Genomic DNA, 26,247 nt, shown 5'->3' on the forward strand with positions numbered 1-26,247 from the left:
ATTAAAATTTTTGCCAACAATAATTATTGTTCAGAAATCATATCTTTGTGGCATTTTTCAATGTGTTTGTGTGTGTTTTATTCTTTAATTTTTTTAATTTTTGGTACCTATTTTAATAAAAATTTTTGGAAAGTAGTAAGTATTAAAATTAGTTTAATATTTAAATAAAATATGAATAAACTGTTTAAAGTACTTATATCAATTTCGTTGAAATCACATAATATAAGTAAAGTATAACTTATTACGTGCGTACAAAGTACACACACATTATTTTTTTTAGGGGATAAACAGGGTGTCCCGAAAAGATTGGTCATAAATTATACTACACATTCTGGAGTCAAAAATAGTTCGATTGAACCTAACTTATCTTTGTCCAAATGTGCTCATAAAAAAGTTACAGCCCTTTGAAGTTACAAAATGAAAATCGATTTTTTTCAATATGTATATCGAAAACTATTAAAGATTTTTTATTGAAAATGGACATGTATCATTCTTATGGCAGGATCATCTTAAAACAAAATTATAGTGAAATTTGTCCGCCCCATAAAAAATTTATGGGGGTTTTGATCCCTGAAACCCCCCCCCCCCCCCCAAACTTGTATGTACGTTCCAATTAATTCATTATTGTGGTACCATTAGTTAAACATAACGTTTTTAAAACGTTTTTTTCCTCTTAGTATTTTTTCGATAAGCGAGTTTTTATCGAGATGCGGCTTCTTTTTTAATATATTTGCATAAAAATTTTATGGGAGTTTTGTTCCTTTAAACCCCCCAAATGTTTGTGTACTTTCCAATTAAATTATTATTGGGGTACCATTAGTTAAACACAGTGTTTTTAAAACTTTTTTATGCACCTTGGTCTTTTTTTGATAAGTCACCTTTTATCGAGATGTGGCTTGTTTTTCAAAATATACCTAAAAATGTAAATGATAAATACATTTTCAGATTATTATTATCGTACATACAAATAATATACAAATATGTGGTGGATTCGATAAATATTCAAAATATCTCGATAAACACTGGCTTATCGAAAAAATCCTAAGAGGCAAAAATGTTTTAAAAACAGTGTGTTTAACTAATAGTGCCACAATAATAATTAAATTGGAACGTACACAAAAGTTTGGGGGGTTTAAGGGAACAAAACCCCCATAAAATTTTTATGGGCTACACAAATTTCAATTTAATTTTTATTTAAGATGCTGCTGCCACAAGAATGCTACATGTCCATTTTCAATGAAAAATCTCCAAGAGTTTTCGATATATGAAAATAAATTGATTTTCATTTTGTAACTTCAAAGGGCTGTAACTTTTTTTGTGTGCACTATTGTATATAGGTAAGTGAGGTTCAATCAACCTATTTTGACCCCAGAATCTGTGGTATAATTTATGACCAATCTTTTCGGGACACCCTGTATAAGAAAATTATGGAAGTAGATGAAAAATAATGGAAAGGTACATCTGTTTTTTAGTTTATTGTCCTAAAACGTAAAAGACCTAAGAAAATTCTTAATTACGTAAAAAAGAAGAATTGTCATTTTGTTTTGACGTTTATCTGACGTTTATCGACAGGTAATTTTTCATCTCCCCTCCCACCTCATTTTCCCATTTTCCAGTTTTGATATTGTGATGGCGGATGAAAGTGATGGTTTTCCACTGCATAAAGCAGTATTCGAAAATGATTTACCTAGTCTATCTCGTTTAATAAGAAAACACGATGTGGCCTCAAAGGATAAACACGGTAAGATAACTTATTCCCGAATATAAGCTCAAATTACGAATCTAAACAAAACTTTTGAGGTTATTATTATCAATAAATTTGATTATTTATCTTTTTTCAGGTAATACTGCCCTACACCTGGCTGTTATGCTAGGAAGGAAAGGTTTGTTTCTATTTTTAGTATTAAAATTTTGCGTTTGACTCATATTTTTAATAGACTTTACAAGTTATTAAATAGTGCCAATGAAACAATTAATTAGGTTATTATTTTAGAATGTGTTCAACTGCTTTTAAAACATGACGCTCCTGTAAAAGTGAAAAATGGTTTAGGTTGGACCGTTCTGGCAGAAGCTGTGAGCTATGGAAATCGACCCACAAGTAATTATGTTTAAAATTGTAACTGTTTTATACTTGTAACATTTGGATGGCAAACTCACTGTTTAATGTTCCTTTTTTAGTTTCTTCTTTGGTTAGAAAATTTAGGCAGCAATCTAGGGAACAAATGGAAGAAAGGAGACCGAATTTAGTAAAAGCTTTAAGTAAAATAGATGACTTCTACATGGAGTTAAAATGGGACTTCCATTCTTGGGGTTAGTATTAGTGTGTATCATCAGCTTACTGCCAAAATCAGCTATCTCCACTTTTCAACCTTCTGAGAAATCTATGTTTTAAACTTTTAAAATTTGAAATAAAAAATCGTCTGAATTTAAAAATGATCTGTGCAATATATCTTTTTCAGCTGAATAAAAGTGTCATTATTGGAGCTTTTCTGAAGCCCTTCTGTTTACCTCATTTAAAATATGTTTGGACTTTGTCAGTACATTCTTTGAAAATTTTTCAACAAAATCAACAAAAAGTGGAGTTTACTGGTTTTGGCAGTAAGCCAATGATGTGTTCCTAGCATATTGTTTTATTTTATTTTCTGTTTCAGTACCTTTAGTTTCTAGGATCTTGCCTTCTGATATATGCAAGATATATAAAAGTGGAGCAAATATTAGGTTAGATACAACCTTGGTAGACTTTTCTGATATGAGATGGGAAAGAGGAGATATATCTTTTATTTTTAATGGACATGCTAAACCAAATGAGAGTCTGACTGTATTAGATAATGTATCTAAAGTATATCAAAAAGTAAGGCATGAGGTAAGTGTTAATTCACTAAATTAAACCATGGTATATTAAGGTACATTTGGGTCCATTACTCTTTAACCTATTTATTAATGATATTACCAACTGATTTCAGGATTGTAGCACCTTACTATTTGCTGATGAAATAGACTGCTTTAAAATTATAAAATATCAATATGATCCTGCCATATTGCAATTATAACTGACTAACCTCTCTGTATGGTGTTCACTTAACAGTACGAACCTTCTTTTTCTTTTATGGCACTACAGCCCAAATTGAGCCTTGGCCTCCTTTATTTTTTGCCTCCGCCCTTGCCTGTCTGTGGCTGCTCTTCTCCAAACACGGACTCCTAAAAGGGGTTGTGCGTCGCTGTTTATTGTGTCTTCCCAGCGCTTTCTTGGCTTTCCAACTGGTCTCTTTCCCTGCATTCTAGCATTCAGTGCTCTTTTTGGTAGCCTATCCTCTCCCATTTTTATCACATGTCTGCCCCATTGCAATCTTTGTATTCTAATGAAGTCTGACAGGGGTGTTTCCTTATAAAGTTGATAAAGTTTGTTGTTGTATCGGCTTCTGAAGATTCCGTTTTCCCTTACAGGTCCTAGTATTCTCCTCAGTACTTTCCTTTCAAATGTGTCGAGTTTGTTTTTGGATGTTTCGTTCAGGACCCATGCTAATAAATAAATAATATGTAATGTAATAAATAAATTTACATTTGCTACTTATTTCTTACTTATATCAGATAAATTTAATTGTCAAACCAAATATTACATCAATTCTAGGAATTGAACATACACAGAATTAATTGGAATAAAGTTTGAAATAAGGATTAACCTATATCAGGGTGTTTGGTAAAGAATGGGCCATAGCTTAACCTCAGGTTCCTTAGGTTAAAATAGGCTGATTTAAGCTAATTTACCTTAGTACAAAGTTTATAATAACCGAGATACAGGGTGTCAAAATTAAACTTTTTTTTTTTATTTATTATTGAATATTTCCTGACAGGTATGAGATAACAACATAAAATTTGGTATGTGGGGGTTTTTTGGGTCGAGAAAACTAAATTCCCTATCAAAAATTATGTATTGCCCAGAGGGCGCCACATACGCCTTTCAGCACTCCTTTATTACGTTCATATTTTTTTATCCCTCACTCTGATTACTTTTTCTTAAAAAAGGTATACTTCTTTCATCTCCCGAAACTCAACCGTTTTCGAGATAAACGCATTTTAAATCTGCGTTACACCATCATTTTTAGCATAATATCATTATAGTTACACCCGAAAAATAACTTAAAACCATAATAATTGTGCCAGTTCTCAAATTTATGTCATTGCATCGCAAATTCCATTTGAAGAAATTTGCGATACATTTTTGGATAATTTTATGGTTTTAAGTTATTTTTCGGGTGTAACTACAATGATATGCTAAAAATGATGGTATATAGCAGATTTAAAATGCGTTTATCTCGAAAACGGTTGAGTTTAGGGAAATGAAAGAAGTATACCTTTTTTAAGTGAAACTAATAGGAGAATAAAAATTTTAATGTCAAAATTATACAGAGTGAGGGATAAAAAAAATTGAACGTAATAAATGAGTACTGAAAGGCGTATGTGGCGCCCTCTGGGCAATACATAATTTTTGGTAGGGAATTTAGTTTTCTCGACCTAAAAAACCCCCACATACCAAATTTCATGTTGTTATCTCACCTGTCAGGAAATATTCAATAATAAATAAAAAAAAGTTTAACTTTGACACCCTGTATCTCGGTTATTATAAACTTTGTACTAAGGTAAGTTAGCTTAAATCGGCCTATTTTAACCTCAGGAACCTGAGGTTAAGCTATGGCCCATTCTTTACCAAACACCCTGTATATTTCACATTTTATTTTCTATTGTTATTTAGAAGCAATTATTGTTTAAAGATAATACAGATTGATTAACTGATTAGTATGTTACATATGACAATAAAAACTGGTTGAGATGTAGTACTTAGTTAACAATTTATCTCTAAAAAAATCATAAATTGATCATTGTTTGTAAAATATATTTCTGGTTTTTCCATTGTTATTATTTCTAAGTAAATAATAGTTTATTTAAATAATATGTGGATTGCAAAAATACCTTAATAGATCGTGGGATTTGAATACGAAATTCAATCACAATTTTTTCTCTTATGCCTTTTGTGTACTGAAAATTTCCTATGAGATAACCAAAGGGACCGTCCATTAATCACGTTTTTTGGCATTTTTTAACCCCCTCTCCCCCTTGGTGATACATGGTGAGGTTTAAAACTAATCTCCCCCCACCCCCTATATCACGTGTATTTTTTAGTATCTACAAAAATTCTTCCTTTGTATATTTTTGTTTCCCGCTAACCCACAATTCATTAAATTCTTTTTGAGTGACACCAGGATTTTTTCCTTTCTTATACTCTGTAAATAGTTCTTTATACAGATCACCTAGCTTAAGTGGGTATTACATTATCCTAAATTCAGGACCGATATTCAGGATACGATTTAGGACACTAAATTCAGTCACCAAAGCTCGCTATTACACTATCCTAAATTTAGGATCGTAAATTATAATCAAGTGTTGAAACGACAGGGCTTGGGTTTAAGTAGGTAAAACTTTAAAAAGCAGGTAAAAATAGAGCGAGCTGTATCGTCGCCCCCGTTAGCGAAATTATTCCGATTCGATTTTTTTGCACAAACTTACTCAAAAAGAGGTCCTTATAAAAAATCCACAGGGTGCCAGGCGGTGCCGTGGTCGAAAAATTGTTTAAACAATTTTTTTAAACAAATTCACAAAAATAATTTTTTCATTTCGAACAATTTCTTTAGATAATTTAGGTCATTCTAAACAAAAAAGATATCTTGTCATTTTTCGCTAAAATTGATTGTTGTCGAGTTATACGCGATTTAAAATTTGAAAAATGCGAAAATGGCTATTTTCAAGGCTTAATAACTAAGCGTATCGCGTATAACTCGGCAACAATGAATTTTAAAGAAAAATCAAGAGACCTTTTTTGCTCATAGTGACCAAAATTATCTGAAAAAAATTTGTTCGAAGTAAAAAAATTATTTTTGTGAATTTGTTTAAGAAAAATTGTTTAAATAATTTTTCGACCACGGCACCGCCTGGCACCCTGTGAATTTGTTATAAGGACCTCTTTTTGACTTTTTTTAGCAAAAAAATCTAATCGAAATAATTTCGCTAAGGGGGGCGACGATGCAGTCTGGACTACGGCGCTATAATTGTTAATAATTAAAAATAACAGCTTTGTATTAAAATAAAGACAAAAATTCTGGATCTTAAAGGAGGGATTTTAAACTTTGATTTGATTGCTTTCTGACTTTCATAATATAATTTTTAATCGAGTTATTAAGCCTTGAAAATGGCCATTTTCGCATTTTTCAAATTTTAAATTACGTATAACTCGACAAAGACCAATTTTAGAGAAACATCACAAGATACCTATTTTGCTCAAAATGACTCAAATTATCTAACAAAAATTGTTAGAAATGAAAAAATTATTTTTGTGAATTTGTTTAAAAATATTATTTAAACAATTTTTCGACCACGGCACCTCCCGGCATCCTGTGAATTTGTTATAAGAACCTCTTTTTGAGTAAGTTTTTGCAAAAAGACTAAAGACTAAAGGCTCATAAATAAAAAGTCGGAGAGGTCGACAGTCCCGGTCAGTATTCCTATTTAGTGGAAACATATGCTACATTCACAACAAAACGATTTGAAATGGGTCGCTTCTTATCATAACATTCAAGATAATTTGTGTGGAACCAATTTGCTGGGTTGTGTATATTATGAAAGAGAAATGGATTTTTTTTATTAGTCACAGCAATGCCGTTTTCGATTTTTGTACGCATTTGACGAAAAAATAACTACACGTAACGGGTTAAGTATCGGGCATTTTCCGAAAAAAAAAAATACACGTGATATATTACTACACCCCCTACCTCCTTGTGATGTTTCGTGATTTTTATGGACCCCTCCCCCCCTTTCGAACATCACGTGATTAATGGACAGCCCCAAAAAGAAAAGGACATTATTTAGAGTTCAACCGAGTTAAGTTGAACAAATGATTAAGCTTCGCCACAACAGTATATTGTTATTTTTAATTGTAAAACCTGAGTTAGTGGAGTTCAGTAGCTGGGATAGTGGATTCATTGCTAGACAGAATCAAAGTAGACTGAATTGGAAAAGGTTCCGGTTAATTGGAATATCTTCAATTTCGATGTAATTTTCACCAGGTATTTGAAGGTGAATCTTAGTCTTTCACTCTGTCATTACATGCTTTAAAAAGGTCACTATATTATCATAGGCATATTATCAAGCCCTTCTTGTAAACAGTAAAAAGGTCCCTTTTTGGTATATTTATGGAAATATCTGAGTCGATTATAAGTTGTTCTTTGCAGCCCATGGGCTGGGTGCTGGGCTATATTATTATTATTTATAAATACATATTATAATCAATTTTTCTTTTTATTTCATAGGAAAGCGAGTTGGAAATAGAAGATGAAGTAGATCTGTTAATGTCAACAGATATCATGGCAGCACAAATCTCAACGAAGAGCATATCGTTTGCTAGAGCTCAATCTGGTTGGATTTTTAGAGAAGATAGAAAGGTAAATATATCACATTTACAATGTATATGTTGAAAAGTATCTATGACACATAGAGAAAGAGTGAAGGGGGGGGGAGAGAAGGTGTATATTACTGTGGTCTCTCTATCCAGTCTTAATAATACTTTTTTTAAGGAATTAGTTGCTGGTCAATATGAAAGCGATTTGTACACTGTACATGGGCTGCACTTGGAAAGTAGAAAACGACGTGAGCATCTGTCGTCGGACGACTTACAGAAAAATAAGGCAATCCTGGAAAGTTTGACGAAAGGTGGCAACATACAAAACTTTGACCAAAATGGCGCTGTAAGGAAATTATTATTTTTTATTTAAGTTTTAATTGAAACAATATTTACTTCTACTAATAAGTGATAAATCTAATGATTCTTATCCATCTTAATATTTACTAGATATCTGCATCACTCATTTCTACGCTTTTCAATCACTTTCAGGACTTTTTTGTCGAAGTGATAGTGTTTTGACCAATGACATGCTGGTTTTCAGACAGATTGGTAACATTGTTAAAAATTAACTGCTGCATAAAGATATATATATATATATATATATATATATATATATATATATATATATATATATATATATATATATATATATATATATATATATATATATAATCGGTTCATAACGTTCTACGACGTCTTCCGATTCCCAATCGCCATTGCTCTCGATCGTAGCACATGTCTCCGTTCAAGCCTCTGCATAAAGATACAGTTGATTATATTGAAGCCTTCAGTTTGTTACTGATGGCAGTCCAAATCGTCTGACGATAATATATCGTGTGGATCATCAAGTTCTTTTGTGTAAGTTGGACTTGTTTGGTTTTCATGCTGAATTTGTGGAGAGTGGATAAAAAATTACTTAACGGATCGCAGTCAAATCGTGAAGATTGGTAGTCAACTCTCCGTTGAAATAAAAGTAAGCTCTGGAGTTCCTCAGGGTGGTCATACTTCACCTCTCCTTTTTAACATCTTTGTTAATGATATAATTGACTGCTTTCTTAATAGTAATTGTTTAATGTTTGCTGATGATTTAAAATTCTGGAGAGTTATAGAAACGATTAGAGACCAAGATTTGTTACAGGAGGATTTAGACTGTCTACATGCCTGGTGCGTTCAAAATATAGGTACTTAATTTAAATACCAATAAGTGCTCTTTCATAAAATTTACACATAAGGTTGGAAGTGTTGAAACGAGTTATTCTATATCTAACCACACAATCGCGTTTCTTCCATTAAAGACTTGGGTATCATTATGGATGATAAACTTTCTTTTGTAGAACACATTAATACTATTTCTGTAAAGGCATCTAAGCTTCTAGGATTTTTTATGCAAAATTGTAAGTGTTTTTCTGTGGTAGCAACGAGATTGGTTTATTGCTCAATTGTTAGATCCTTGTTGGAGTACTGCTCGGTGGTTTGGTCCCCTTACTATCAAAACCATATCGATACGGTCGAGAGGATCCAACATACATTTTTACGTTACTGCGCATTCAAATCGTATCTAACTATAGTTAACCATGATTACTCAACTGTAGAATCCCATCTCTCTCTACTTCCTTTTAGATTACGTCGTGACATCTCTGGTGCAATCTTTCTACATAAGTTGATTAACGCACAAATTGATTGTCCAAGTCTCTTGAGCCAAATTGATTTTAATGTTCAGTGTCTCGTACCACAGAACATCCTATGGTTTTCATAGTCCAGTCGATAGGTATATGGCAGCGTTTCCCAACCGGTGGGTCGCGACCCACTAGTGGGTCGCGGACAGGTTTCAGGTGGGTCGCGGCTTGGCTCTTAAAGTAGCTGAATAACATAGATATATATCATCATGGGTGAGGTATGGGTCGCTAATATGAAAAAATATCAGAAGGTGGGTCGCCAGACATAAAAGGTTGGGAACCACTGGTATATGGGATTATTAAATAGTAGTAATGTTGATGTTTTCAATATTTCATTGGATCAACTGAAGAGATCTCTGGCTTTATGATGTTCATTGTTGTAAAAACGTCTGTTTCATTATTGTTAATACGTCTTGTTAAATTTAGTGTTATATGTTATATTTGTTACATTTTATATTTTAGGTATACTGTGATTGTTTGTATTATTGCATTGTTATCTTCTTATGAGTACTACTTTTATTGTGTTGGTGCTAGTTATTATTATTATTTACTTTATAATTACACTATTAATGGGGGTTTCCCATATGATTAATAAATAAATATATGCAGTAGAATCTCTAAAGTCGAACATCAAAAGAGACTACAAGTTTTTGTAGTCTCTTTTGATGTTCGACTTTAGAGATTCTACTGCAAATATTTATATATTTTATTACGATTTTACGGATCGAGTTTACGATTTATGGAGGATTTCGACTGTGTCGAATTTTGATTCGCCATTGAAGTTGAGATTCATTCTTGCAATTCCTAGTTATAGGGGTGAAATAAATAAAAATTTAAGTTACAGAGTAACAAATATATTTTTATTTATTATAAATCAACATTATTTCAAAACATCCTTAAAATAACAAATATGGCATTAAAAAACGTCAGTATTTTTTGCTTTAGATAATTCGATTGTTCTATATCTATAGCATTGTCTAAGGTGTAATTCTATTGTTGAGAGTTGCTGGTTTGCTCTATAAAATTCCGTAAAGAATTCAATGCTGTTCTTGCTTCTGATGGAAACCCATGAATGCTCATAAATATAGTACATATTATTCAAGTCTTCTGAGCTGCTGAATTGATAATTTCGTCATCAGATAATGTATCACTCGCAACTTCATCATCGCACGTAACAAAGTCCTCAAAGGATGATGAAAAAGTTGCAGGTGTGAGTATGTATATGAAAAATGTGAGTCCATGATGTATGGTATATCCTCAAAGGATATTGTTAATTCAGACTCCACTGTATTCCATTTTGCAGGAGATGTATTCCACAGTAAACATAACAGTTTTTTACAGTAGTCGCAGTTAAATTTCGCCAAGCTTTATCAGCAATTTCATGGCTTGCAGTATATCCATAGTAAAATTCTTTTTTTCTTCCATATTATCTAACATTTCCTGATAACTTCTTTTCGATATAATCACGAAGTTTTTAATGATACCTTGATCCATAGGCTGTAATGTTGATGTGATATTGGTGGGCAGATATTGGATTTTAACTGCTTTCATTTTTGGAATTAAAATAGAGGGTTGAGAATTCCAGTAATGGAGGTTTTGGAGCTTGAAGGAAAGGGAACAAAATTGTTTTTCTAGTTTTAGAGGTTTTTGACTTATTAAGGTTCGACTTAATGAAGTTGTACTATACTGGGTGTCCCCGAAAATAGTGCGTTCCTTTAAGGTATGGATATAATACACATTTTAGAACAAAAAAGTCCTATAACATTTTTTTCTAAAGTTAACTGTTTCCAAGAAAAAAATTACATTGTTCTCCATATAAGTGAATTTTTATTTTCATAAATTTGAATGATATGGCAAGGTAGCCTAGAAGAACTTGCTGTGACTGTGGAAATTTAACCTAATATCCCCCTTGTTTATTTAATTTGAGGTGTGATTTTTGGAGTTATTGACATCGTAGGTAACTACCTGCAAAATAATGGATATGGATTTGGTTGATATTTACATTATTTTACCTACCAGATGCAACTGACCTACAAACCTACTTTTTTAATCTTTAGATTTTTGAGTTGCGCGTTGTTGCCAGACTTCAATTTGCATATCAAAATGTATTTTCGTTTTTTTGGTCAAACGGATCAATTTAGAAAAAAATGTTATAAGACTTTTTTGCTCTACATTGTGTCTTCTACCTATATCTTTAAGGAACGCACTATTTTCGGGGACACTCTGTATATGTGTAAATGTGTCATTGTTTATATAATGTATTCGTTTCCTCTTTTAGCCTGTTCGAAGAAATAGTCTAATACCTCCACCGGATAAGAAAGTAACCTGGCCAGAGTACGTACAGGCCGATGTAAATAATTATCCTAGGCTAGGACGAGATCTGGTGTACAAAGAATCCACAAAAGCGTTTAAGGCGACGATAGCCATGGTAAATATTCTGTAGTATACGAGGGTAAGGCAAAAAGCTCTCAGTGTTGCACAAAAAACTAAAATAAAGTTTATTTTTGAGTCACAATGTATTTTGAGTCACAAATTTGGATACATTTGGTGCCTTTTCAATTTATGCTCAGAGCTTTGCGTTTTACCCTCTTACAAAATAAAAACTAAATAGAAAATCTTATTAATCTAACAGCAGTTTGCTTTACTACAGTTTTTGCACGTTTGAAAATTATTTTATTCTTGCTCATAGAGATAATCGGTAAAAGAACCGCATTATGACGTAATTTCGATCTCATTAGATCTCATCAGGTCTCCTGAATATTTAGACAATTAGGACAAATGTCTCCTGAATATTTCACACTCGAGTGGTAAGCGTACAAAGGCGTCATCTACTGTGATGGCTATGAACGAAAACAATTTATTAATTATTGTAAATTCATGCCAAATTACTTTAATTTGACATGAGTTTAGATTGTTTTGGGTTTATATCGACTCCTTAGCTTCTTTTAATAATGTATAACTTTTTTATTGTTTTCCAGAGTGCGGATTTTCCTCTATCTGTCGAAATGCTCTTGAACGTCTTGGAAGTAATAGCGCCATTCAAACATTTTGCTAAATTGAGGGATTTCATAACGTTCAAGCTGCCCAATGGGTTTCCAGTCAAAGTCGAAATCCCGATTTTGCCTACCGTGACGGCCAAAATCACATTCCAACATTTCGAGTTCAGAGACGACATTCCCAAGCATCTGTTCATGATACCAAAGAACTATGTTGAAGATCCCACAAGGTAAAAGAATATATCTAAAGTATTGATTAATTGGGTGATATTATTGAGATTTTATTTAAATAGATACTATTTTAAATTTTATCTGCATATTATTTTAAAGTTCTCAAATAATACTTATATCCTTATTTGAAAACACTTTTACCCCCACTTCAACTGCAATTGTCCCTTTGAGCTATTTGAGATTATTTAGAAAATAAAACCAGGGAAGAATTACGACAAGGAGATCCACTACCGACAACTGTATTCAATCTGATATTGGAAGCAATAATCAGGAAAAGTAGAATAAAAATGCAAGAAACGATATTTAAAACGGCCACCAATGCATAGCATTAGCATTTACAGATGCTCTGTCCAACAAGCAAGAAAGAACTACAAAAGTTAATGAAAAACATAATTAAAGAAGCCAAAAAAATTGGACAATAAATGAAAAGAAGACACGGTATATGATAATGGGAGAGATACAAAAAGAAAAAGAAAATAACATCATATTACAAATGGATGGAGAAAAAGCATAATCGTTCAAAAGAGCCAAAGAAATGAATTACCTGAGAGCCAATTAGATGAAAATGGTCATGAGGAGCAGGAGATAAAGGCAAGAAGAGCTAAAGGAAATAAAGTGTATGAAGCATTACGAACAATAATGAAATCCAAATACGTCTCAAGAAAAAAAAATCAAAATTTACAAGACAGTTATCAGACCTACAGTAACATACGCATGCGAAACATGGGTGCTGAAAAAGTCAGAACCAGACCTTTTAGAAAGATGCGAGAGGAAAACGCAAAGAGCAATATATATGGAAGAGTGAAAATAGAAGGTCAGCAGAGAAAAACCAATAAAGAATTTGTAGAACTGTATAAAGAGCTAACGATAACGACCACAATCAAAGCACAGAGGATACGATATTTGGCGCACATCGAAAGAAGAGGAAATGAAAGAATGCTAAAAATGGTACTTTCACCAAGACAAATACAAAAGAGAAGGAAAGGCAGAAAAAGAAAAAAATGGAAGGACAGTATGTACGAAGACCTGAAGAAAAGTGACATTGAGAGATGGAAAGGCAGCAAAGCATTGGACAGAAGGAAATGGAGGGAAGTGGTGAAGATGTGTATAAAAAGACTGAAGTGAAATTAAATAGAATTTATAAGAGTAAATAAAATGTAATCACAAATATTGAATGGGTTGCATATGTGAGTTCATTTTAGATGAAGTAAAAAAAGACAGACGTACTCACTACAATGTGAGACAATTGTCGAAGTGATAATTAAATGATTGTGAGTACGTCTGTCTTTTTTTACTTCATGTAATCAAAAATGTAAAAGTTTTGGCCCTATGCCTATAAGGCCTGTTGAGCTTAATGAATAAATAAATATTGGATGGACCAACGATTTAAAATTTTATAATTTCGGATAGTATGCATATTTTTAAATAGGACCACTCAATCTTTTGTTACAGTTTTTTACAATTTTTTCTGCATGAAAATTCAGCAAGTAGCCCATATATTTTCTCTTTGTGTTAATATCAACGGTTGTAATAAAAATGTTTTTACTAATTTCTGCATATTAATGGCCAATATTGGCCATTAACAGGATGTGTGCTGCATGGAGAATAAATCTGTAACAGAAGATTGTAAAATACATGGGTGGTCCTATCTACAAATATGCATATTATCCGTTTATCTCAGAAACTGTACATTTGGCAACGTAGAAAATATAAAATTTTAAATCGCCGGTCCATCTAATATACATAAACAACATTTGACCAATGACAAACACAAACATACACACACCCAAACTTATATGGAATCACCATGTATTTCAAAGCAATATTTATTTCTTTTGAAAAAACTTGTTATTGTTGCAAAGAAAAAAGATTTTTATTGAAAGTAAACAAATCGATAAGACATTCAGATAGTACAGCTCGGTACGGTATAGGTTATTTGCTTGAGTTGCAAATTGAACGAAAATAAATAAACTAACTTTTGCGTCCAAAAACGAAAATATGCCTCATGTGGGGTTATAGAACTTACAACGGGGAAATATATTGGTCTTGTGGAGAAAGTAATGTTCTCAGAAGGACATAGCTGTAGAGCTATGCGTAACACAGGGCGTTCTGTCCAAAACCTATGCTAGGTAATAGGAACTAGGAAAGTTTAAAAATAAAGCAAGGGAAAGTCGCCAAAAAGTAATAACGGCTTGCCACGATCGTTTAATTGTCCAATCAGCTGGAAGACACCCAACCATTTCTCACCTGCAGCTTTTGGAAGCTACAGGTGTAACTTTTTCAGTTGAAACGATAAGAAGAGTTCGTGCCAAGAAGTATACAGCAGGAGACAGTTAGGAGTTCCCGAGTTATCCAGGCAGCCCAAGATTGGTCGCCTAAATTGGTGTCTTCACCACCAAAACTGGATCATTGGGAATTGACAAAATGTGCTATTTTCAGAAAAAGTCAGGATTGGTGTAAAATCAGATGACCCACGAAATCGTGTACTTAGAGGTCGAAGAAGACAAGCAAGAACGAAAACTGTCAGATCTGTTCACAAATATACAAGGGGAAGTATAATGTTCTGGAGAGGAATAATTGTAATCCGTAAAAAAACTCCTTTAATTTTTATCCAATCAACTTTAACTGCTCACAGGTATGTTTATAACCTGTAGTTAGGCTCTGGACGGATGCAACAGGAGCAAATTTAATTTTCATGCATGATAATGGACCTCCACATACCATTAGAGTGACTAGAGAGATTATTGAAACAGAAGGTGTCCCTTGTTTTTAGTGGACTGCTTGCTCACCCGAGCTTAACCCTGTAGAGTATTTGTGGAATATGCTTAAAAGAAAAATTAGAGCTCGCCGGAATAATCCACAAAATACCGCACGGCTAGTATAAGCTGCTGTTAGAGAATGGAGCAACCTACCACAACAAAATGTTGATAATTTGATTAGGAACGTGCCCACGCAAACTAAAGCTTGCATAGGAACTAGAGGTGATAACACTGAGTACCAAAAAAAAAATAAAAGGTACATTCCATGTCAAATCACTCAGGCAAAAAATTTTGGATCTCCGATTTGTCTGAAAATTGGTATATAGCTTCTGCGGGACGTAAAAATAAGATATTTAAGGTAAAAAAAATCTTCTTTTTTTCTCAAAATGTTATTTTATGCGATTTTACAGTGATTTGGTGTTTATTTAAACAAATTTGCATTTTCTGTTGTAAAGTATCAATGAAAAACATAATATTTTAATAGAAAGGACTCAAAAATGTCATTATATGGCATTATAACAAGTTATTTTGAATCAAAACAAGTTTTTGATCAAATTTTATAGTGTAAAAAACGTTAAAATACCGTTTTTTACATTTTCCTCCATTCCCAAAATACATCATCATCGTATGGTATTATAATATCACCCTGTACAAAAGATGTTTAAAACTCATTCAAAGTCATTAATCCATGTAGTATCTGTTCTTGGATTCAATAACCGCAAGTAACATTGAATTGTCATGTTTTGTTATTATTTAAATGTGTATATAAACATTAACTCGGTCGAGAAAGAGTATTATGATTATCGATGTAGTTGGAAGGTATTCACGTATAGGATAGGTCAAGTTAATATTGTAAACAACTTATGTAGTGAATCATCGGCTTCGAATTAAATATAATGTTATCGGAAAACCTGAGTTTTAATTAATTGGGACCAGAAGGCATAACAACACACTATTTAATACAATCGATTTGGCTGAAAATTTGCCCACAGATAGCCAAAAGATAGGACTTTAAGTGGTTAGAAGGATTTAAATTATATTACAATACCAAAAAAGTTACATGCAGTAATATCAGACTCAAAAGTATATATTAGTCCAGTCGGGATAGCATTTGACCTTGAATGCCGAGCTGCCCAAAATTTTATTTTTCTGATCTTTAGGGGAGTCAATAGTAGCCTAAATTTAAAGTCACGAATGAATTCCTCCGTTACGTTAGCCGCCATCTTGATTTTAAAGGAGAACCTGTTTTGCTCAATATCTCCGCCATTTTTAACTTTTCGACAAAAACGGTAGGAACTGAAATTGTTCCAAATAAATCGTATTTACAATTATTATAATTTCTTTTTAATAATTTTTGTCGTGAGGTCGATATTTTCGAGTTAATTTTACTTACAGTAGACGCCTATATTTTTGACTATAATATTGCATGTAACTTTTTTGTTATTGTAATATAATTCAAATGCTTCTCACTACTTAAAGTCCTATGTTTTGTCTATCTGTGAGCAAATTTTCAGCCAAATCGATTATGATGTATTTTGGGAATTGAGAAAAATGTACAAAAACGGTATTTTAACGTTTTCTACACTATAAAATTTGATCAAAAGCTTGTTTTGAATCAAAGTAACTTGTTATAATGCCATATAATGACATTTTTGAGTCCCTTCTATTAAAATATTATGTTTTCCATTGATACTTTACGATAGAAAATGCAAATTTGTATAAATAAACACCAAATCACTGTAAAATCGCATAAAATAACATTTTGAGAAAAAAAGAAGGAGAAGATTTTTTGACCTTAAATATCTTATTTTTACGTCCCGCAGAAGCTATATACAAATTTTCAGACAAATCTGAGGTCCAAAATTTTTTTTGTTCCAAAATTGAGTGATTTGAAATGGAATGACCCAAAAACAATTTAAACATTATTCGTTTTACATTGAAATTTTTTATTCTATTGACTTTAAAACAACTAGTTTTAATTTGTTTGTTAAATACTTTATTTTTTATTTAATTGTTACGTATTTGTTATTAAATTGCTTTAAAATAAATTATGTTTGACTTCGTGTATTCTTTTTTTTATATTCGCACGAAATAATAAGAAATATCAGATGATTCCGTATAAGTTTGGGTGTGTGTATATCTATAAATGGCAGTGATAGTCCAAGAGGTGGCGTTGAAAAATCTCTTTGAATTTACTAAAGGTAGATTTTTCACAGTTGATTACTGTGATTGTGTAGAGAAACATACTGCGGTCGGTCAAACGAAACGTAGAACAGGGGTTACTGAGAGGATATCAAAGTTGCTTTCCTACGAAGGTAATTAAATCCATTTACTAAGGCTGAAAATCAGTACACACATTCTAAATTAAATATAAATAAAAGTTATTATAGTCGGTCAGCTGTATGACGGGACAGAGCCGGTCGGTCGGCCCCAATGAATGTACAGGGTTATTCACTATATTTTGACCCCCTTGTAAACTGCTTTATTTACAGAATTAGAAAATACAAACTACAAAAGTTATTCGATTTTTAAATTTTGATTTTTTGACATATATATCGTACTAGTAACGTCATCCATTTTAACGTGATGACGTAATCGACTATTTTTTAAATGGGGATAGGGGTCGAGTGCTAGCTCATTTGAAAGGTTACTCAATTCCCTATTCAGTAATATAAACATTAATATGATTAATTATACAGGGTGTCCAAAAACAATTTTTTAATTAAATTAATTGTTTAATTAATATTTCAAAAATTTTTTTGGAACACCCTGTATAAATAATGATCTTAATGTTTATAATACTGTATAGAGAATTGAATAACCTTTCAAATGAGCTGGCACACGACCCCTAGTCTCATTTAAAAAAATAGTCGATTTGGTCATCACGCCCAGATGGATGACGTCACTAGTACGATATATATGTCAAAAAATCATAATTAAAAAATCGAATAACTTTTGTATTTTACATTTTTTCTAATTCTGTAAATAAAGCAGTTTACAAGGGGGTCAAAATATAGTGAATAACCCTGTACATCCATTGGGGCCGACCGACTGGCTCTGTCCCGTCATACAGCTGACCGACTATAATAACTTTTTTATATTCAATTTAGAATGTGTGTACTGATTTTCAGCCTTAGTAAATGGAAATAATTACCTTCGTAGGAAAGCAACTTTGATACCCTCTCAGTAACCCCTGTTCTACGTTTCGCTTGACCGACCGCAGTATGTTTCTCTACAAAATCACAGTAATCAACTTTGAAAAATTTAGCTTTAGTAAATTTAAAGAGATTTTTCAGCGCTGCCTCTTCGTCTATGAGAACAAATCCAGGAATGTATTACTTAGGCCAAATTCTGAAACTTGACAAAAGAGAATCAAAGTGTGAAAATCACTAGAAGAGCAAGATTGGCATAGGCAGGATTTGAAAAACTCAGTTGAATACTTAAGAACCGCAAAGTGTCTCAGTATTTGATGAAAAAAAGTATTCAATCAGTACATCGTGTTGCCAAACAAAAATTGCCAAACTCAAATATAGTTTCATAGGTCATATTGCTAGACAAAAGTACCAATGTTGTAAAGCCAAAATACAACATTGGAGACCTTACAAAGGTAGACCACCATAAGGAAGACCACATACGAGATGGGTAAATAACAGTAAAAAAATAGTCGGAACAAATTGAGAGTATGTTCAGGATAGATTTCGATGGAAGAAAGAAAGAAAATAACGTTTTTTTATTAACGACCTTATATAACTAAACAATTAATTCAGTCAATTTGTATTCTATGAACCTCCTAGTGGGAAAGTTTTGAGGTAGTTCTTATTTTTTTTCATTATATACGTATTTTGGGCTGCTGAATCCGAATATGAGGTTTGTGGACAAAATTTCGTGACGGAACATTGAAAAAAGCGAAAAATTTCTGATTTTCCCCCCTTTGTTTATTAAATCTCGAAAACTATTAACTTTTAGTAAAAGGTATGTTAACATAAATTAAAGTACTTAAAATTCTCTACAAATATCACTATTTACTTTTTTTTTCAGACGAACCGTTCGGTCTAGACTGCAAGTTGAAAATTGCCAATCTTTAACGGTCTCTGCAAAACCCACTTTTTACATCCCAAAACTTTATTTTTTATTAGAATGCTGTCACTTGATCAATTTCTCCTAGTTTTCTGAACATTTAATTAAAAAACAAAGTACTCAAACTTCCTTTTATGGAAATAATAATTAAAAAGAAAAAAAAGTTGAAATTATACAAATTCAGTCTCACAAAAGGTAGGACTCAAACAAAATAAACCTTAAAATATCGTGATTATTACCTAGTATTCCAAATTAAAATACAAAACAAATTAAAATACAAAATGTTGTACCTATAATATAAAATTATATGAGCCGCTGTCTTTTAGAAGGTCCTGGATCTGTCTCTCCAGTGGCGATGAGTCCCATTACTCGATACATATTCTGCTTGTTCTGGAAAATAAAAGAGATGGTGTCAGTTCTGAAGGAGAGATGAGGATTGCAAAATAGATTGTGAGATTAAACATACCTTCCGTATTGTGCTGAGGTTCTTCGATGTCATCATGTCCTGGCTCAGGGTCTGATTGCTCCAACTTCAGCGTCAGGGGTAGTTCTCCTTTAAAATAAAAGAGTTAGTGAGATGCTGATTTGTGATCATATATCAAGGAGAGACGAATGAATACGAAATAACTTGTGAGACTTTACATACCTCTGTCTCTCTATATCAGAGCTATCTTCCGGGGGCTCAACATTGCCACATAATCCTTCGCATGATTTGCAAATTGGGGAACAATTGAGGCCCACCTTCCTGCATCCACAATTGCGTTGGCAGCCCTTTTTATACTTACAAGAAATGTAGAGTAGTAGTGAGCTTGGTGCAGGGTCCAAAGTGGTTGGCACTGGCACGAGGCCACTATTAGTTTTTTCCCAACCCCACTCACTTGGATCTTTTTGTTGCTCGTCAGGTGTGGCTTGATATAAGGATAACCATTGCTTCACCTGATAGTAAACTCTTAAGTGAATGCTCTCGTGCAGTAGCTTCGGTAGGGAGTGATGAGGCAATGTTGGTCTTATTTTTGTATGATGAAGACATGTATTTTCTGTATCTCAAATCGTACAGACTGGTCTCTTTTTTCTTCCATATAGAGCCATGAGAAACATGTTTCCTTCTTTGGAAAGCTCATCTTGATGTGCATTAGGGTCTTTAAAAGCCTCGATGATTGGTTGCAAGTCTGTGTTCTTCTGCAGGACTTTAGGAAATTTCAGTTTCCCGTGATTAAACAACGCAGAAGTAGTATCACAACCATTGGAATAAGATATGGTCCATTAGGATTTTTCAGCAGCCAGATGAGGGTTGTAGAAGCTTTGCGAAACCTTTCCTTTTCCTGGTTTCAGAAAAAATACTTTTTTTGTGTTAGGATTACACAGGCCAATCAAAATGAACAGAAGGTCGATATATTCTTCCACCTCTATCACATGTTCATTTGAAGGTGCCATCTCAAGAGCTGTTGTGAGAATTAGGATATCAGCATCCTCCAGAGCTTGCTTTGAATCAATTTTTGCATCATGAAGTTTCTTCATTAACACACAACCGGCTCCTATTCTTTGCGTTTGCAAGAAATCTATCCTGCGAGACAGTGAGTACCATAATTTCTGTGAATGATATTGCAGCAGATTGTGTTCTTTGTGCTCTTCTCAATCGTTCTATGCGCTTGGTGCTATCACAAGCCTCGTTAGGGTATTAGTCGAAAACGACAATGGCACTTGATTTGTAGTTTGATTTGACATATGGTACATAGCGCCATTTGACCCAGTGTAACAAAAAAAAAGCTGGAGTATTTCGGACATGTAATGAGAGGTCCCAAATATAGGTTACTGCAAAATATTATGCAAGGAAAAATAGGCAAACGCAGTCTCGGACGAACAAGAACCTCATGGTTGAAGAACTTGCGAGATTGGTATTGTGTTGATATAAGCATGCTATTTAGGGTGGCAGTGAATAAAATTAAGATTGCTATGATGGTAACCAACGTTCTGAAAGGATATGGTACATGAAGAAGAAAAAGCAACAAAAAGTTCCACTATTAGATATTAGGAGAAATTCATCAAATGACAGCATTCTAATAAAAAATTAAGTTTTAGAATGTACAAAGTGGGTTTTGCAGAGTTTTTGAAATTTTGAACTTGCACTTTAGACCGAGCGGTTTGTCTGAAAAAAAATATATAGTGATATTTGTAGAGATTTTTAAGTACTTTAATTTCTGTTAACAAAACATTTACTAAAAGTTAATAGTTTTCGAGGTTTAAGCAAAAAAAACGGAAAAAAGGAGAAATTTTTCGGTTTTTTCGCGATTTTTTCAATGTTCCTTCACGACATTTTGTCCGCAAACCTCATATTCGGATTCAGCAGCCCAAAATACATATATAATGAAAGAAATCAGAACTACCCCAAAACTTTCCTAGTAAAAACACAATTTTATTGAATTAAATTACTCGGTAAATATTCGATATGTATTTTGCCCTAATTTTACTAGAGATCAAATATTCAGAACATGCTTATGTTTGCTTTTGTTAGATTTCCAGACTTATGACGCCCTGAGCTACTGAACTGGTTCGAGTTAAGCTACAAGAAGAAGCCGGAGTTCCTCTTGCCGTACGACCACGACCGCCAGCGCCATCTAGCCGCAGCTTCGGCACACCGTCCGTCCAAACTCGTCAAGAAGTTGTACAAGAATAAGAGCAAAGCGACTGCCAACAATAATCAGACCAGTTTTGCTCACAACATTAACGACTCAACGATTATCGTTGAAGTCCCGATGATGTTCACTTTAGGCAGTATTTATAGCACCAATTGTCTTGTTTATTTGGAATAGTTGTGTTTGTGGTTGATGACTTTTGGATCAAAAGACCTTCGAGTCGGTTTAGTTAAAGGTATTGGATTATACATGTGTTTTATCGTGCCTTTATTCAAATAAGATATGGTAAAGCAGTAAAATCACTCAGAATTTTGCTCTGGAAAGAATCTGGAGCTTATAGATCATTGATAGGTTTTAAAGGTGTATCTCAGTTTGCTGCGTTTTAAAAATTCATTGCTGGTGTGAAAATCAAACAACCAAGTGTCAAAACTTCCTAAAATACGAGATCATACAACCATAATACTGCGGTTATTTGAAAAATTAAAACCCAACTCACGCTCTCTTTATCTGCAAGACGATGGTTCGAGTCCAACTAATTTATACGTTGGGATAAAGAATAGTTAACTATAATAGTTTAAATAAAGATTTTATTATTTGTTGCTACATGGCACGGAGCTGTGGCATTTTGAATTGCATTTCACATTTTTCTTCTTGCAGAAACATTTGTTGAACATACACTTTGTCTGGCAGGAGCATCTGAAAAATCTTATTTAAACTTGAAACTTATTAAAACTTGAAACACCTAAAATTTTAAAAAGAAATAAAAACTAAAATTAATACAAATTTTTTTTGAAAATCTCAAGTAGCGGAACCATCACAAACACAAACAACCGATTCTAGAAATAAAATGTTACTGGGTATGTTCAAATTGTGATAAGTAGTTGAAACAGTCAAAACAAAGAGATGCGCACTCATCAAAAAAGCACATGAGATTCTACATTTACTGAATCGATCCAGGAATAGTCAACTCAAACTAGTAAGAGTTGATTCTCTTTTTCCCGCAATCTACTTTCACTAACAAGGGTTAGGAAGAATCTACTTCAACTAGTAAAAGGTAAATTCAGTGCAGTCGTTCGTTTTCATCAGAAATGATCATTTTCTAACTTCGAAACAAAATAATTGCAAAAATTTATTACTATTGAAAAAAATAGGAAGAGAAGGTGACTCAAATAGTCTCAGTAATACAAAAATTGAAATCTAATAGTAATTATGTTTCATTAAAAGTGTAAATTTTAACATCCGGCTCTCGAAGGACCAATGTGCAAAGACGAGCGTAGAAACATATTTTTTGATACTTGGATTATTCAAAGTCCCAAACGCGGTTATTTATGGCTCAAACTATGGTGATGTTGGTACGATGAACCGTTTTCCAAAGATTGGAACGAACCCAGTAAAAGAAAAACTTTTTTATTCGATCTCTATACAAATATAAATCAGCAGCGAATCACTTTTAAATAAATTATTAGCTCAAAATAGCTGCCAAATGATTTAATTAATTTTACAATTTTATCAAAGGATGTTGTTACAAAAAATTTACTCGGTTTAATGTGCAGCCAAAAAAATCCAAAAACTGAACGGGCTTGTAGCTGCCCAACTATCTTAACGTCTTTACCTAAAAACTCTTGCTTATATTTATTTTTAATACTCTTCTTCTATACATGAAAATAAAACAATAACGGTTTTATGTGCAGCCAAAAAAATCCAAAGGTGTTATACTTGGAAACTGAACGGACTTTAAGTAGCTGCCCAACTGTCTTAACGTTTTTACCTGAAAACTCCTGCTCATTTTTATTTTTATTATTCATTTTCAATACTCTTCTTTTATACATCTAAGTAAAACAATAACGATAAGTACAAAACTGATGATAACTAATATAATATTTCCATTATGTATAAAATACTCATTTCAGTAGCAAACTACACTTTGACAAATATACATTTTATGATTTGTTGATTAGTTAATAAATTGCATTGATATTTTACAAAAATCCATTTTTTTATATATTGTCAAAAAAACTTTACCAATAAAATTTCGACAGTGTTTTAGGTCCATTTTGAGGAGTATTTTCAAGACATGTTGCATAAAGCTCATTAGTCTGTCCTCATATGAGGCCATGAGAGCCAGAGTGGCCTAACTGATTTTATTATTTCTTTACATAATCAAAGAAAGTGACCAGAAGCTATCAATGTCCGATTGTTTTAGTAATTGTATGTTGACCAATAATGATTCTTGATCAACATAAAACTATTAAAACAATCGGACATTGTTAGCTTCTGATCATTTTCTTCGATTGTATAAAGTAAAAAAAGTTTAAGAAAAAGATCTTCTGTGTAAAAGGTATATTAGTTTGAAAACCCCAATAAAGGGCTAGATTAAAGTACAGAACGTTTTCGCTCTAAAGAGAGCATCATCAGTGTTCTAAGCCTAAAATAAGTACAACCATAATTAGTGAAGACAAGAGTAAAAATTTTTTTAAAGGATGACCAAGATAAAAAATTAGGTTATACTTACAAGCTCTACATGCTAAGCCACCAAAAATACATGGGTTAAAACCCTTAAAATGCCGACCAAAGGTCTTACATTGGCATATTATTTATTAAGCCCTGGCGATGGGTGCAATTTAAAAGGTATACCTCAAGGCACCATATGACTATACCACAAGCATGTGGGTGGTTGAGCTGATTTCTCTGTCTTCACAAAGAGAAAGGTGAAAGTCAACTGATTACAGGTGACAGGTGTGAAAGCGTTTCTGACTAATGACAGTAGAGACAGACAGTGTAACATGAAGTTGTGTGAACTGATATGTAGTTTGGTACACTAGCCAAAAATTTATAAAATTTATTTGTGGTAAAATTCAATCATAACAACCAACATCGTGTGCTAGGACTACAAGTATTCCACATTAAGCTAACAAGAACAATATACGAAGTGAAAATAACATTTAAAAACGAATTGTTGACAGGGTTCAAATGAGTATATTACTAAAGATAGGCAACCAACCATACATGCGATAAATTTAAAATATTATTTTGTTTTAATAGTTGAAAAAGAATAATTTGCCCATATGCTCAAATGCATTTAGGGCAGAGAAAATAAGTAGATTTTTTAAACTATGAAACATGACTAGACATTGCCCTCATCATGTTTAATAGTTTAAAAAATCTACTTATTTTCTCTGCCCTAAATGCATTTGAGCATATGGGCAAATTATTCTTTTTTAACTATTAAAACAAAATAATATTTTAAATTTATCGCATGTATGGTTGGTTGCCTATCTTTAGTAATACACTCATTTGAACCCTGTTGACATTTCGTTTTTAAATTATGTTATTTTCATTCCGTATATTGTTCTTGTTAGCTTAATGTGGAATACTTGTAGTCCTGGCACACGATGTTGGTTGTTATTATTGAATTTTACCACAAATAAATTTTATAAATTTTTGGCTAGTGTACCAAACTACATATCAGTTCACACAACTTCATGTTACACTGTCTGTCTCTACTGTCATTAGTCAGAAACGCTTTCACACCTGTCACCTGTAATCAGTTGGCTTTCACCTTTCTCTTTGTGAAGACACAGAAATCAACTCAACCTCCCACATGCTTGTGGTATAGTCATATGGTGCCTTGAGGTATACCTTTTAAATTTCACCCATCGCCAGGGTTTAATAAATAATATGCCAACGTAAGATCTTTGGTCGGCATTTTAAGGGTTTTAACCCATGTATTTTTGGTGGCTTAGCATGTAGAGCTTGTAAGTATAACCTAATTTTTTATCTTGGTCATCCTTTAAAAAATTTTTACTCTTGTCTTCACTAATTATGGTTATACTTATTTTAGGCTTAGAACACTGATGATGCTCTCTTTAGAGCGAAAACGTTTTGTATTTTAATGTAGCCCTTTATTGGGGTTTTCAAACTAATATACCCTTTACACAGAAGATCTTTTTCTTCAATTTTTGTAATTAATGGTATACAGCCAGCTGCAGGAAAATTTTTCCTTATGGAGTATAAAGTAATGTTAAAATCAGTTAGGCCACTCTGGCTCTCATGGCCTCAAATGATTTAAGATTTCTACATTTTGGTATTAAAGGAAAAATTGTCTGGAGAACATTTAAAAAATAAATCCATAAAATTTTATCAGAGTTAAAAATGTTTTTGGATCATTGTCGTTAATAATTTTCACCAGATAGTTTTTCCAGAAATTTCCAATAGATACATTTTGTCCATTTCTTCTTAAGTGCCGTCTCCAAAGGGGAGGTTGGATATCATTCATCATCTCTATCTTTATTTTATCTACTGCTGCTCTGAAGAATTTTATTGAACTGCGTTTAAACCAGTTTCTTTTTATTGTTCAACCATACTCTCCTTCTTCCCACACTCCTTCCGCTTCTTATCTATCCCCTCTTATTATCAATTTTAGTA

At 32.8% G+C, this 26,247-nt stretch overlaps 1 protein-coding gene across 1 annotated transcript; it reads left to right on the forward strand.

Annotated features, from left to right (window-relative positions):
• Positions 1–1,543: 1,543 nt before the first annotated feature.
• On the forward strand, positions 1,544–24,496 carry LOC114327436 (ankyrin repeat domain-containing protein 13C). The gene is made up of 10 exons (XM_028276064.2): positions 1,544–1,741; positions 1,842–1,883; positions 1,994–2,098; positions 2,179–2,310; positions 2,652–2,863; positions 7,359–7,490; positions 7,623–7,793; positions 11,405–11,554; positions 12,105–12,352; positions 21,702–24,496. Exons 1-10 carry the CDS (start codon positions 1,630–1,632, stop codon positions 21,715–21,717), a joined length of 1,320 nt encoding a protein of 439 aa, XP_028131865.1. The 5' UTR covers positions 1,544–1,629; the 3' UTR covers positions 21,718–24,496.
• Positions 24,497–26,247: the final 1,751 nt, after the last annotated feature.

The sequence above is a fragment of the Diabrotica virgifera genome, chromosome 4 (genome assembly GCF_917563875.1).
Source record: "Diabrotica virgifera virgifera chromosome 4, PGI_DIABVI_V3a".
Lineage (NCBI taxonomy): Eukaryota > Metazoa > Arthropoda > Insecta > Coleoptera > Chrysomelidae > Diabrotica > Diabrotica virgifera.

Bases quoted from the DNA above. Each gene is read 5' to 3' on its own strand.
- LOC114327436 (XM_028276064.2), top strand. From the start codon at position 1,630: ATGGCGGATGAAAGTGATGGTTTTCCACTGCATAAAGCAGTATTCGAA. The intron at 2,864-7,358 runs GTAAGTGTTAAT...TTTATTTCATAG, and splicing joins ATCAAAAAGTAAGGCATGAG to GAAAGCGAGTTGGAAATAGA. The intron at 7,794-11,404 runs GTAAGGAAATTA...TTCCTCTTTTAG, and splicing joins ACTTTGACCAAAATGGCGCT to CCTGTTCGAAGAAATAGTCT.